This window comes from Herpailurus yagouaroundi, unplaced genomic scaffold (assembly GCF_014898765.1).
Source record: "Herpailurus yagouaroundi ecotype Mexico unplaced genomic scaffold, PumYag 216, whole genome shotgun sequence".
Classification (NCBI taxonomy): Eukaryota; Metazoa; Chordata; class Mammalia; order Carnivora; family Felidae; genus Herpailurus; species Herpailurus yagouaroundi.
In genome coordinates this window covers 6,489,242-6,502,806 of record NW_024412447.1, presented here as the reverse complement: position 1 = coordinate 6,502,806, position 13,565 = coordinate 6,489,242, and the positions used below count along the sequence as shown (strand labels likewise).

General features: G+C 43.5%; 1 protein-coding gene across 2 annotated transcripts; it reads left to right on the top strand.

Moving 5' to 3' along the window:
- The first annotated feature begins 756 nt into the window (after positions 1 to 756).
- ZNF394 (zinc finger protein 394) lies at positions 757 to 13,404 on the top strand. Of its 2 annotated transcripts, XM_040456273.1 has the most exons (3): positions 759 to 1,428; positions 3,587 to 3,722; positions 12,324 to 13,404. In XM_040456273.1, the coding sequence occupies exons 1-3, from the start codon at positions 976 to 978 to the stop codon at positions 13,397 to 13,399; spliced, it is 1,665 nt and encodes a 554-aa protein (XP_040312207.1). In that variant the 5' UTR covers positions 759 to 975; the 3' UTR covers positions 13,400 to 13,404. The 2 variants fall into 2 exon arrangements, with proteins under 2 accessions (XP_040312208.1, XP_040312207.1); XM_040456274.1 differs by lacking the exon at positions 3,587 to 3,722 and having other exon boundaries at positions 757 to 1,428; positions 12,324 to 12,475.
- Positions 13,405 to 13,565: the final 161 nt, after the last annotated feature.

Sequence of the window (13,565 nt, the reverse complement as noted above, 5' to 3'; positions counted from 1 at the left end):
AGCAGGCTCCAGGCTCTGAGCCATCAGCCCAGAGCCTGACGCGGGGCTCGAACTCACGGACCGCGAGATCGTGACCTGGCTGAAGTCGGACGCTTAACCGACTGAGCCACCCAGGCGCCTCTAAACTATTTTTTAATTAGAACATTTCTTCAGCTCACATGGACATTTTAAGTTTTAATCTCCTGGGGAAATCTTTCACTATACCCTCCCCATCAGCCATGGCTGATTATGTCTACCTCTGGGTCATACAAATGTACTGTGCGTACATGCAAAGTATTACATTCACCACCCTGTCCTGTAAGGATTTAAGTATCTAACTCTCTTAGGAGCCTGAGGATAGAGACTATTCCTACTCAGTTTAATACCTATGGAGTCGAGCACGATGCCTTGGCATGTTGCAGGTAACTCTACAAACCTTTCTTGCATAAATACCACATTGATAGATGACCGTTTACCACTCATCGTATAGTTGGACCTTTTTCCTACAACTAAAGTTACAAAACTTTTTTCACAGACGATGTGTTTAAAAAATGACATTCAAGTTGTAAAATAAGAGTGTCATTTAGTTCTGTTAAGCTGAACGACTAAAAGCTCCACCAGAACGGTACACACGCACCAGAGCGTCTCTGGAAGTGGCAGGACGGCAAACCACCGAGATGGGTCTCACTCCTCCTGGGCGCCTAGAGAGGCTCCGGAAATGCCCGGGAGGGGTGGGCACCGCAGGGAGTCGGTGACGCACTTCCGGCAAGATTTTATTCGTACTTTTGGTCACCTGGCGCCGCGGGTCGTGGTTGGACTAACTGCGGGTAGGAGGAGTACCGGAGGGGGCCGGGCCGGATAGGGCCCCGCTTGAGACGGGACAGTGGGGACCCGCCGCTCTGGGAAGGTCCGATGATTTCCGTGGCTTTTTGCAGGGTTTGTTGTCTTATCACTTGAAGGCAGAACTCCGGAAAAGTCAGCACGTGCTGGAGAAAGATGAGTTCGAGCTTGACCGCGAGTCAAGTCAGTGACTCCGAGGCAGGAGCCTGGATGGCAGCTGAGAAGTATAGGGTCGCCGCGCCGTCTCTGCGTGATGGACTTTTGATAGTGAAAGTGGAGGAAGACTCACCCGGAGGTCAGGAGTCGGACCTGCCCGCGGACTGTCAGGATTCCGAAAAGTCGCGGCAGCAGTTTAGGCGGTTCCGTTACCAGGAGGTGGCTGGACCCGAAGAGGCGCTAAGCCGGCTCAGGGAACTTTGTCGCCGGTGGCTGAGGCCTGAGATGCATACGAAGGAGCAGATCCTGGAGCTGCTGGTGCTGGAGCAGTTCCTGAGCATCCTGCCCCAGGAGCTCCAGGCCTGGGTGCGGAAGCACTGCCCGCAGAGCGGGGAGAAAGCTGCGGCCGTGGTGCGCGCTTTTCAGAGAGCGCTTGATGGGGCCTCACCCCAGGTGAAGAGTGAAAGTGTTCTGGTGGTAGGGGTGTGAGGAATAGAGGTACACGGGGTGCTAAGGGTTTCAGGCCTTTTTTCCTTGCTACATTTTTGAGCTTCAGGGTGTACATGAAACTTTCTTTCTGTAGTGACAAATAAATCTATCCAGGAAATGATCTTTGAGTTAATAGACTTCTGAGCACAAAACCAACGTGGGAGTATTGTTTACCCATTGTAAGACCGCCTCTTGTGTAACTAGATTATTTGCGGAAGAAAGGTGTCAGGATGGAAAGTGGCTTCATGTCGTTAACTACTTAGCAATAACTGAGCACTTTGAATGTGAGGTTCCCTTTTTGCTTTTTAACAGTTTGGTGACCCCCTCCTACAATTGATAATGGTACCTGGGAGAGTGGTGTGGGGCTGTAATGGAGGTAACTGATCATGCCTGTGTGATGAAACCTCCATAAAAATCCCAATAGTGTGAGATTCAGACAGCTTCCAATTGGTGAACACATCCATATACCTGGAAAGTGGCAAACTCCAACTCTACGGGACAGAAGCTCCTGTACTCAGGACCCTCCCAGACCTCATTGTGTGTCTCTTCATTTTGCTATTTACTGTATCCTTTATCATATCTTTTTGTAATAAACTGGTAAACCTAAGTGTTTCCATCAGTACTGTGAGCTGTTCAAGCAGAGAATTTAATTGGTAGGGGGAGGTCATGGGAACCTTTGATTTGTGGCCAAGTCGGACAGAAATTGTGGGTAACCTGGAGACCTACTACTTGAGGTTGGCTTCCAAAGTTGGGAGGGGTGAGTGGTCTTGTGGGACCAAGCCCTTTACCTGTGGGATCTGACTGTATCCAGGTAGATAGTGTCAGAATTGAGTTACACTTGAAGACACCTAGCTGGTATCACAGAATTATTTGATGTGTGGAAAACCCCTATATGTGGTGTCAGAAGTGAAGAAGTATTGTAGTGAAAGTATTCAGAGTATTGACAGTAGAAGAGACACACAGAAGTGTGATTTTTTTTTTTTTCCCTTTACCAGGAAGCAGAGGAGAGGCTCAGTTAAAAAACAAATGTTATTATACTCAGATTTAGAAATAGGAGGCACAGCACAACACTCAGGACTTCCTGGGAAGGACACCAGGGGTGGTCAGGAGGCAGAAGACTGGAGCAAGGGGAAGGTTTAGGCCAGCGTCTCTACTGAGGTTTCCCAAGGAAACACACAGGGCAGGGGGATCTGTTTAAGATTGGTTGGTCTGGATAATTTCAGCATGCTCTAACCTATAGAGCTGGTCCCCAGTTGCCCTGAAACCTGGCCCTAGGATGATTGAGGCAGAGTAATGTGGCATCCTGGAGTGTATATGCCAGGTAGAGGAGGTATTGCTTGAGATAAGCAGTCTTGGCTGAGCCCTTTGCTCTAAGAATTGGCTAGCCCTGGGAGGGGCAGTCTCCCTAGACAGATTTTTAACATACAGAAAAATTTTAAATGTATTTCCCTTTCCTGTCATTTAGTGAGAGATCCTTGAAGTCAATTTGTGACCCATCACTAGACAAACATGTTCGCACACCAATGTTAGAACCTTCCCTTTCTAAGAACTGTGGCTTTACCTTCTGTGAATGGTCAACTTCCATTTAAATAAGTTATCTCAAAATGTCATCTTGCCAGATAATTATCTTATTGTGCAATGTTCAAGGGAAGGGAAAGTAGATTTTACTGAGCATCCGCTGTCAGGGAGGTACCTTCATCTTCTTAAATTTATGTCCATTTCACGCACGAGGTAACCGTATCTCACAGCCAGCACTGGAATTTGGCACTTTCTGGTTACCTGTACATTTTTAATCTGTATCCGACTTCCATTTTGATAAATCACAGTGATATAACTCAAATGAAGATTTTGCTCTTACCCCAAATTAGTGTGGATAGTCCACGGAAAGAAAGGCTTTCCAGGATTGCAAGAGAATTTCAGCCTCTGTCTTTGTTACTCTGAAACTCCAGTTAGTACAACACTCACTGGAACAGACTCGACAGCCATGGTTATTACTTGATTCCCAGGGCTTCCTGCTCAGGGTTTGCAGACTCCTCTGGAGTCTGGCCTCGTCCTGAGATTAACAGTCACTTATGCTGTCCTGGGACAGCAGGTGCTGAGTGGAGGTCTCGTGTTGTTTCAGGAGTTGGTGAAGATTGAGAATGTGGCTGTGTCTCTAAACTGTGAGGAGTGGGAGCCTCTGGACCCAGCTCCGAGGGAGTTCTGCTGGGAGAGCGCACAGGAGGATCATAGGACCTCGGTCTCACTGGTCTCGCCGAGTAAGTGCTGGCTTTGTTTCTAGCTGTGTGTGATCTGTCTCTGAGCCAGTCACACACCCATGTTGAGAGCCATGGAGTCTCTTTTGTCACCCCACTGGGACCTTGCTGTTCTGTATTGTTAGGTGAGAGATTCAGCTTTTTATTTTGGTTCATTTTAAATAAAATGCATACAGAAAAATATAAAAAATATAACAGGCACCTTATATCTACCACCCAGGTTTATCATATTTTAATATTTGGCCCTAATGGCTTCATTCTACCTCCCTTCCCGCCCCCCCCCCCCCGAGAAAAAAATGTAACAACTGTAGATGAAACTCTGGATACCCTCCCTCAAGCTGTTCCCCTCACTCTTTCTTCAGAGGTAACCAGTATCCTGATTCTGGTACTTATTTCCATGCATGTTTTATATTTTCTACATGTACATGTAGCTACATGTGCACATTATGTGTGTACTTCTATATGCAAAAATGTGTATATAAACTGTATATGAACAGAAATACATATACTTGTAAACATATATAGTATTTTTAAATGTTTTGATGCTGTATAAATTATATTGCTGTATGATTCTTTTGCACCTTGCCTTTCTTTTTTTTTCCCCATTACATTTTTGGGATTTATCCATGTTGGCACATGTAGCTCTAGCTCACTCATTTTAACACTTATATCTTTCATTGTATGACTTGTCCAAAATTCATTTATCTACTGTCCTCCATCAGTGGACATCAAGGCTTCTAGTTTTTCACTGTTACAAATAGCATTGCCTCAAACATACTTGAATCCTTCTGTGTTCATATATAGGAACGTATATAGGAACTATAGAGAATAGACTTAGGCGTGTTTGCCCATCTTACTGTTCAGAAGGCAGGAGTGCAACCAGTTTGTACTCCTACCAGAAATACATGAGAATTCTTCCTTCTCTACATCCTTACTGACATTTGGTGCCTGGCTGATGGCATGATGTCGCAACACAGTAGCTCACATGTTCCTTTTAAAATGTTACATCACGCCTCTGCTCAGAGCCTGCAGTGGCTTTCTATTTCATGCAAAGGAAAAGCCTGTGTTGCCTAATGTGACAAGGCCCCGTCACCCTGCATACCCCTCTCCTACGCTGCCCCTCGCTCATTGTGCTTCAGCCCCACTGACCTCCCTGTTCCTTGACCATGGCAGGCATCCTGCCTCCTGTTCTTCGCTTTATTTGATCCTTCCACCTGGAATATTCTTTTTTTTATATATTTATTTATTTTTGAGAGAGAGAGACAGTGTGAGAGGGGAAGGAGCAGAGAGAGAGGGCTACAGAGGACCCAAAGTGGGCTCCACACGGTCAGTGCAGAGCTCGATGTGGGGCTTGAACCCACGAACTGTGAGATCATGACCTGAGCTGAAACCAAGAGTTGGACGTTTAACCAACTGAGCCACCTGAGTAACATTCTTCCTTCAGATCTCCACTGAGCAAACTCCTTGACTTGTCTCCAGTCTGTGCTCAGATCTCACTTTTCAGAGAGGCCTGACCTGACTATCATGTTTAATAGTGCAGTTTGCCTTTCCACTGTCCCCTCCTCCCACACTACTGTCCAATCCCTTACCTTCCTCAACTTGGTCCACAGCATTCATCACCCTCTGACGTCCTATAGAATTTACTTTCTGTTTATCTATTGTCTGACCACATCTTCTAGAATGTAAACTCCACAAGGGGAGGGGTTTTTGTTTGGTTCTAATATATCCCAAGCAGTTGGAACAGATAGTGCTTGGCAGGTACTCAATAAATACTAGTTGGGTTAATGAATGAATAGTATCTTGTTGTTTTAACTTACATTTCCCTGATTGGTTCTGGGTTAAATCTTTTCAGATTTTTTTTTTTTTTTTTTTTTTTTTTGCGTGGGGGAGGCATTCTGTGAATTGTCTGTATCCTGTCTCCCTTCCTTTCCTCCATTTTTTTTTATTGCTTTGTGGCAGTTCTTTATATTTTCTGTATTAACTCTTTGTTATTTTACTATAAAGTAAGCTAGAAAAAAGAAAATGTTATTAAGAAAATTGTAACGAAGGGAAAATACTTTTACAGTGCTGGACCAACTTTACCAAAAAATTCTGTGCATGACTGGGCCTTCACAGGTCAAACCCTTGTTCAAGTGTCAACTATAGTCAGGTTTTTTGATCTTTTACTTTATGGTTTGTGTTTTTCCAACCTTTGGAAAATACAAGGCCCTTCTCAGTCTTGATTCCATCTTTGCAGAGGCAACTTTAATATCTTTTTTGTGTTTTTCACTGATATTTATTTTCATATTCCTAAATAGGATGCTTATTCTGCTAATTTTCCCCCGATTTCAGGTATTACTTCTTGACTGTCTCCTGAGGGAGACGGGACCATGCACACATTTAGCAGTCTGTAATTCTCTCATTATAGTTAAATCAGTTCTTTTGCATATTGATACAATGTTTCAATATCCTACCCATGTAAATACTACCTGTAACCTGTATGATTACATGTCTTTTATTTTACAACTTCTAATTTTCTCTGGAATTAATAATGCCTCATTTTGCATGTGCTGCCTTTCTACCTATTGAACACCAGTCTACCCACAGTCTCCCTGTTAGAAATGTAAAACTGTATGTTCAAATGTATCAGGTATGCTATCAGTTTCATAGTCCCCTTGGAGGAAGCCTGCAGAAACTTCTGCTCCAGTGTGAATGGGCTTCCCTCCAGGCCTGCCACACGGCTGTCGTCCTAAGAACCTTCTTTGACTATCACTCTGGAATTCCTTTTCTCTTTCCTGAACCCCACACCATTCTCTTCCTAGGTTTACCCCCTTCGATTTGATGGAGAACATCTTCCAGTATCTTCCAGAGAACATATTCTTGGGAGCTTAATTTTTTGAAAGTTTGCCTGAAAATGTCTGAAAATGTCTCTATTCCTCTCCTACATCCAGATCATAGGATGGCCGGATTCCCCATTAGAAATGATTTTACCATTGAATTTTGAAGACTGAATTTTCTAGTTAGCTTGCCATGTTGCTACTGAGAAATTGGATGCCATTGTGATATTTTATCCTTGGTGTGTGATGTTTGTTCGAAAGCCTTTAGACTCTCTTCTTTATTCCTGCTAGTATGAAGTTTCAGAATGGGTGCAGCTTAGTGTGAAGGAGGCTTTTTGTTTTGTTTTGTTTTTTGTTTTTGTTTTTTTGCATTCATTGTTGAGTAGTAGGTGGGTCCTTGTAACATAGACACCCACACTTTGAATTCCGAGAAATTTAAAAAAAAAATTTTTTTTTAATGTTTATTGATTTCTGAGAGTGAGAGAGACAGAGCATGAGTGGAGGAGGGGCAGAGAGAGAAGGAGACACAGAATCCGAAGCAGGCTCCAGGCTCTGAGCTGTCAGCACAAAGCCCAACCCTGGGCTTGAACCCACAAACCTCGAGATCACGACCTGAGCCGGAGTCAGACGCTTAATTGACTGAGCCACCCAGGTGCCCAAGAAATTTTTTATGGTATTGTTTTATCTGTCTGTCTTTCTATCTATCTATTTTTATCTCATTATTTTTTTCCTGTTTTCTTTCTGGGATTTCTGTTCATTGGATGTTGGAACTCATGGACTGATCGCATCAGGTTCTTCTCTGCCCCTTCTCATTTCTTTATCTTTTGTTTCACATTCTGGGAGATCTCCTTAGCTTTGTTTTCCAGCTGTTAATACTGAAATATTTCTGCTCTCATTGATATTTTCAGGAGCCTTTTCTTGTTCTTTAAATATTCCTTTTCTTATAGCCTCCTTGTTTCCTGGATGCAATATCTTGTCTTATTTACCTGAGAGTGTTAACTGTAGATCATTAGATTTTCTGTTTTACACATTGCATGTTTCCTCAGCACTTATATTCGAGGTTTTCCTGAAATGTTGGTAACTTTTCACTTTCCATTTGTTTTTGTTTTTTTAATTTTTTTTAACGTTTATTTATTTTTGAGACAGAGAGAGACAGAGCATGAACAGGGGAGGGTCAGAGAGAGGGAGACACAGAATCTGAAACAGGCTCCAGGCTCCGAGCTGTCAGCACAGAGCCCGACGCGGGGCTCTAACTCACAGACCGCGAGATCATGACCTGAGCCGAAGTCGGATGCTTAACCAACTGAGCCACCCAGGCGCCCCTTCACTTTCCATTTGTATGTAATAGTCAAACATAAGCATTCTGACTGAAAACTCTGTATTGGGGTAGGATTGCGACCTGGTGCTTTTATTGCCCTGACTTACTCATTCCATAACTGGAAGCCCGTACCTCCCATTTTGCCCAACCTTTTCCCCCCTCCCCTTTGGCAACCATCAGTTTGTTTTCTGTATTTATAGATCTGATTCTGCTTTTTGTATATTCTTTTTCTTTTTTTAGATTCTGCATATTAGTGGAATCATATGGTGTTTGTCTTTCTCAGTCTGACCTGTTTATTTATTTGTTTTTAATTTGTTAAGTTTGTTTTTTAAAGTAGGCCCTACACCCAACATGGGCTTAAACTCACAACCTTGAGATCAGGAGTCACATGCCTACCATGAGCCAGCAGGCACCCCGTGACTTATTTAGCATAATACCTTTTAGGGCCATCTGTGTTATTTTATCCTTTTTTATTACTACATAATATTCCATCGTGTATATATTATCACATTTTCTTTATTCATCTACTGATGGACCTTTAGGTTACTTCCATAGTTTGACTATTGTAAACAATGCTGCAATAAATGTAGGAGTGCATACATCTTTTTGAATTAGTGTTTTCATTTTCTTTGGGTAAATACCTGATAGTGGAAATATTGGATCATATGGTATTTCTCTTTTTAGTTTTTTGAGGAACCTCAATACTGTTTTCCATAGTGGCAGCACGAATTTACATTACATTCCCACCAACAGTGCATGAGAGTTCCTTTTTCTCCACATCCTCACCAACACTTGTTATTTCTTGTCATACTGATTTTAGGCATTCTAACCAGTATAAGGCGATATCTCCTTGTGGTTTTGATTTGCATTTCTCTGATGATTAGTGATGTTAAGCATCTTTTCATGTGTCTGTTGGCCATCTCTATGTCTTCTTTGGAAAGATGTCTTCAGGTCCTCTGCCCATTTTTTTTTAATGTTTATTTATTTTTGAGAGAGAGAGAGCATGAGTGGGGGAGGGACAGAGAGAGAGAGACACAGAATCTGAAACAGGCTCCAGGCTCTGAGCTGTCTGCACAGAGCCTGATGTGGGGCTTGAACCCATGAACTGTGAGATCATGACCTGAGCCGAAGTTGGATACTTAACCAACTGAGCCACCCAGGTGCCTCTAGGTCCTCTGTCTATTTTTAAATTGGATTGTTTATTTTGGTGTTGAGTTGTATAAATTCTTTATATATTTTGAATATTAATCCCTTATCAGATATATCATTTGCAAATATCTTCTCTTATTAAGTAGGTTGTCTTTTTGTGTTGTTAATGGTTTCCTTTGCTATGCAGAAGCTTTTTTTTTTTTAAGATTTTATTTTTGGGGTGCCTGGGTGGCTCAATTGGTTAAGCGTCCAACTTCAGCTCAGGTTATGATCTCGAGAGCCAGCTCAGAGCCTGGAGCCTGCTTCAGATTCTGTGTCTCCCTCTCTATTTGCCCCTCCCCTGCTCGCACTCTGTCTCTGTCTCTCTCAAAAATAAATAAAACATTTCAAATATTTTTTTTTTATTAAAAACAAAAGATTTTATTTTTAGCTAGACTCTACACCCATCATGGGGCTCGAACCCACAACCCTGAGATCAAGAGTCACATGCTCCGCCAACTGAGCCAGCCACATGCCCCCTGCAAACGTTTTTTTTTTTTATTTTGATGTAGTCCCAATATCTTATTTTTGCTTTTGTTTCTTTTGCCTTAGGAGACATATGTAGAAAATAGCTGACGTCAGAGAAATTACTGCCTATGCTCTCTTCTAGGAGTTTTATGGTTTCAGGTCTCACATTTAGGTTTCTAATCCATTTTCAGTTTATTTTTGTGTATGGTGTTAAAAAGTGATCTGGTTTCATTCTTTTACATGTAGCTATCCAGTTTTTCCAACATAGTTTATTGAAAAGACTGTATTTTCCCTGTTGTATATTCTTGCCTCCTTTGTCATTGATTGACCATATAATCGTGGGCTTATTTCTGGGCTGTCTATTCTGTTACATTGATCTGCGTCTATTTTTATTCCTGTACCATACTATTTTGATTACTACAGATTTGTAGTAGATCTTTTTTTCTTTTTAAAATTTTATTTTTAAGTGATCTTTGCACCCATTAATAGCCCCAAGATTAAGAGTTGCATGCTCCACCAACTGAGCCTGCCAGGCATCCCTGTAGTATATCTTGAAACTGGTATTGTGATACCTCTGGCTTTGTTCTTTCTCAAGATTGCCTTGGCTATCAGGTGCTGTTTGGGGGAATTTCCATATGTCAGGCCTGGGCTTGCAAATTTTACCATAGAGAGATTTATTCAACAAATATTTTTATTGTCTGCAATAAGCCAGATGCTGTTCTTTTTTTTTCTTTTAATGTTTATTCATTTTTGAGAGAGAGGGAGAGCCTGAGTGGGGGAAGGGTAGAGAGAGGGGAGGACAGAGGATCTGAAGAAGGCTTTCTGCTGACAGCACAGAACCCGATGCAGGGCTCAAACTCACGAACTGAGAGATCATGACCTGAGCTGAAGTCAGACGCTTAACTGACTGAGCCACCCAGGCACCCCCGCCAGGTGCTCTTCTAAGTGCTGGGGACGCATTAGGGAACAAAACCTATGAATCCCCTGTCACAAAAATCCCCGCCCTTTCTTGGAGCTCATGGTTTGGGACGTGAGCAGAGAACAGCACTGAGGTTCTACCAATTGTGTGTCTGTTTTCACTTGATTCTCCTGATGTGAAAGTGGTCCCTGTCCCCTGTTCTCAGCTGTACCTGGTGTCCCCAGTCCAGAATTTATGTGGTTCAGTCTCCCTGGGGAGTAAACTGCAAAAATTCTGGATTTGGGGTGGAATCTGGTGGCTTACCTGCTCCTTTATATAAAGACTTGCAGTCAGTCCTAGATTTGTCTCCCACCCAGACCCCACCTCCAGACATTGGAGGCATGGGGTGTGTCTGTTACTATAACCTATCACATGAATACAATTTCTCTTGTTAAACCATCCTCCATTCATGGGGTACAGGCTGTCGTGCCCTTCTTGACACCCCTTCCTGATATTGTGTCTTCTGCAATGCTGGAGTGGGGCAGGGGGAAAGAGATGGGTGTGTGGGTATAGGCACAAGTGTAAAAGGAAAGAATGGGGTTTGTACAGGTAAATATGAGTACATTTGGCAGGTTAATTAAAATCATTTAACTTGAAGGGCTCCTGGGTGGCTCAGTTGGTTAAGGGTCTGGCTTCGGCTCAGGTCATGATCTCGCGGTCTGTGAGTTCGAGCCCCACGTCAGGCTTTCTGCTGACAGCTCAGAGCCTGGAGCCTGTTTCAGATTCTGTGTCTCCCTCTCTCTCTGTCTCTCCCTGCTCTCGCTCTGTCTTTCTCCCTCTCTCAAAAATAAACATTACAATTAAAAAAAATAAAATCATTTATCTTGAGGAGTGGTTCATTGAGAATGTTAAAAAGGTTTGGGAGGGTGCTTATTTTTTTGCAGGCACTTGCTTATTTTACTCTTGCACCAGCATGAAATGTCACCCTTTTTTCTTTCTTTTCTTTTTTTTTTTATTGTATTTAAATTCAAGTTCTTTAACATATAGCGTAAAAACGGTTTCAGGAGTAGAATTTAGTGATTCATCCCTTACATATGACACCCAGTGCTCATCATAACAAGTGCCCTCCTTAATGCCCATCCCCCATTTAGCCCATCCCCCCACTCACCTCCCCTCAAGCTACCCTCAGTTTGCTATCTATTTAAGAGTCTCTTCGAAGATGTGGAGAAACGGGAACCCTCTTGCATTGTTGGTGGGAATGCAAACTGGTGCAGCCGCTCTGGAAAACAGGGTGGAGGTTCCTCAAAAAATTAAAAATAGATCTACCCTATGACCAGCAATAGCACTGCTAGGAATTTACCCAAGGGATACAGGGGTGCTGATGCATAGGGGCACTGGTACTCCAATGTTTATAGCAGCACTTTCAACAATAGCCAAATTATGGAGAGAGTCTAAATGTCCATCAACTGACGAATGGATAAAGAAGATGTGGTTTATATATACAATGGAATACTACTTGGCAATGAGAAAGAATGAAATCTGGCCATTTGTAGCAACATGGCTGGAACTGGAGAGTGTTATGCTAAGTGAAATAAGTCAGGCGGAGAAGGACAGATACTGTATGTTTTCACTCATATGTGGATCCTGAGAAACTTAACAGAAGACTAGGGGGGAGGGGAAGGGGGAAAAAATTACAGAGAGGGAAGGAGGCAAACCATAGAAGACTCTTAAATACTGAGAACAAACTGACGATTGATGGGGGTGGGGGGGAGGGGAAAGTGGGTGATGAGCATAGAGGAGGGCACCTGTTGGGATGAGCACTGGGTGTTGTATGGAAACCAATCTGACAATAAATTATATATATAAAAAGAGTCTCTTACGGTTTGCCTCCTTCTTTTTATTTTTGAATGTTTCAGGTTTGGAAACCAGAACGGAGAACAAAGACTTTATTCCAAAACAAGAAATTTTAGAAGAAGTAGAGCCGCAGGGGCAGCTACAAGAAGGGTCCCACAGGAAGGCTCCCCCTGGATGTAGTGACACTGGTGAGATAGGGGTAGAAAAGCAGTCAAGAAATCCCTCATCATTGAAACTGGAAAATTCTCCTGAAGAGGAAGGACTCCCCCGCACCGCAGATCTCAAGAATGGTCCCACGGAGGAGGGAGACTTCAGACATGGCCAACTTGGGAACAGGGCCAGAAGTTCAAACTCTGTTCTTTGTCAGCACGTGCAGGCCACAGGGAGGCCCGTTGACCACAATGACCTGGGGGACAGTTGTACACAGAGTTCAGAGCCGGTAAAGCATCACACAGTGAAACCTCCCCGCTCCTTTGACAGCGAGGAACAGCTCCACAGTGCAGACCTCTTTAAGACCCAGCGACAGCTCCGTGAAGAAAGGCCGTATAAATGCGGGAACTGTGAGAAGAGTTTCAAACAGCGTTCTGATCTTTTTAAACACCAGAGAATCCACACGGGGGAGAAACCCTACCAATGCCAAGAGTGCGGGAAGCGCTTCAGTCAGAGCGCTGCCCTGATCAAACACCAGAGGACACACACGGGTGAAAAGCCCTACACCTGCCCTAAGTGTGGGGACAGCTTCCGGCAGAGCTCCCATCTCACCCGGCACCAGAGGATCCACATAGGAGAGAAACACTTCGAGTGTCACGAATGCGGGGAGACCTGCCGTATTTCCAACCGTTTTAGACATCAGAGAATTCACAAAGGGGAGAGACCCTACACGTGTGAGGAGTGTGAGAAGAGCTTCAAACGGTGCTCAGACCTCTCTAAACACCAGAGGGTCCACACTGGGGAGAAGCCGTATGGGTGTTCTGTGTGTGGGAAACGCTTCAGCCAGAGTGCAACCCTCATTACGCACCAGAGGACTCACACTGGGGAAAAACCTTACAAATGTCTTGAATGCGGGGAAAGCTTTAGACAGAGTCCACACCTTATCCGACACCAAAGGATCCATAGAAATAAAGTCCCACCGTTTTGACATGGCTGCTGCTTGGGCTGTTTTGGTGTGTGTGTTTGTGTGTGTGTGTGTGTGTTTTCTGTTGTCCAGAAACGACATTCTTTGGCATTTGGAGTATGTCAGTCATTTGTGGATCGTATTTCCACGGGCATCACACCCAAGATAGATCAGTCAGTAGGTCTCAGTA

Coding starts and splice junctions, on each gene's coding strand:
- ZNF394 (XM_040456273.1), top strand. CDS start 976: ATGAGTTCGAGCTTGACCGCGAGTCAAGTCAGTGACTCCGAGGCAGGA. Junction 1,429..3,586: donor TTGATGGGGCCTCACCCCAG/GTGAAGAGTGAA, acceptor GTGTTGTTTCAG/GAGTTGGTGAAGATTGAGAA. Junction 3,723..12,323: donor GGTCTCACTGGTCTCGCCGA/GTAAGTGCTGGC, acceptor TGAATGTTTCAG/GTTTGGAAACCAGAACGGAG.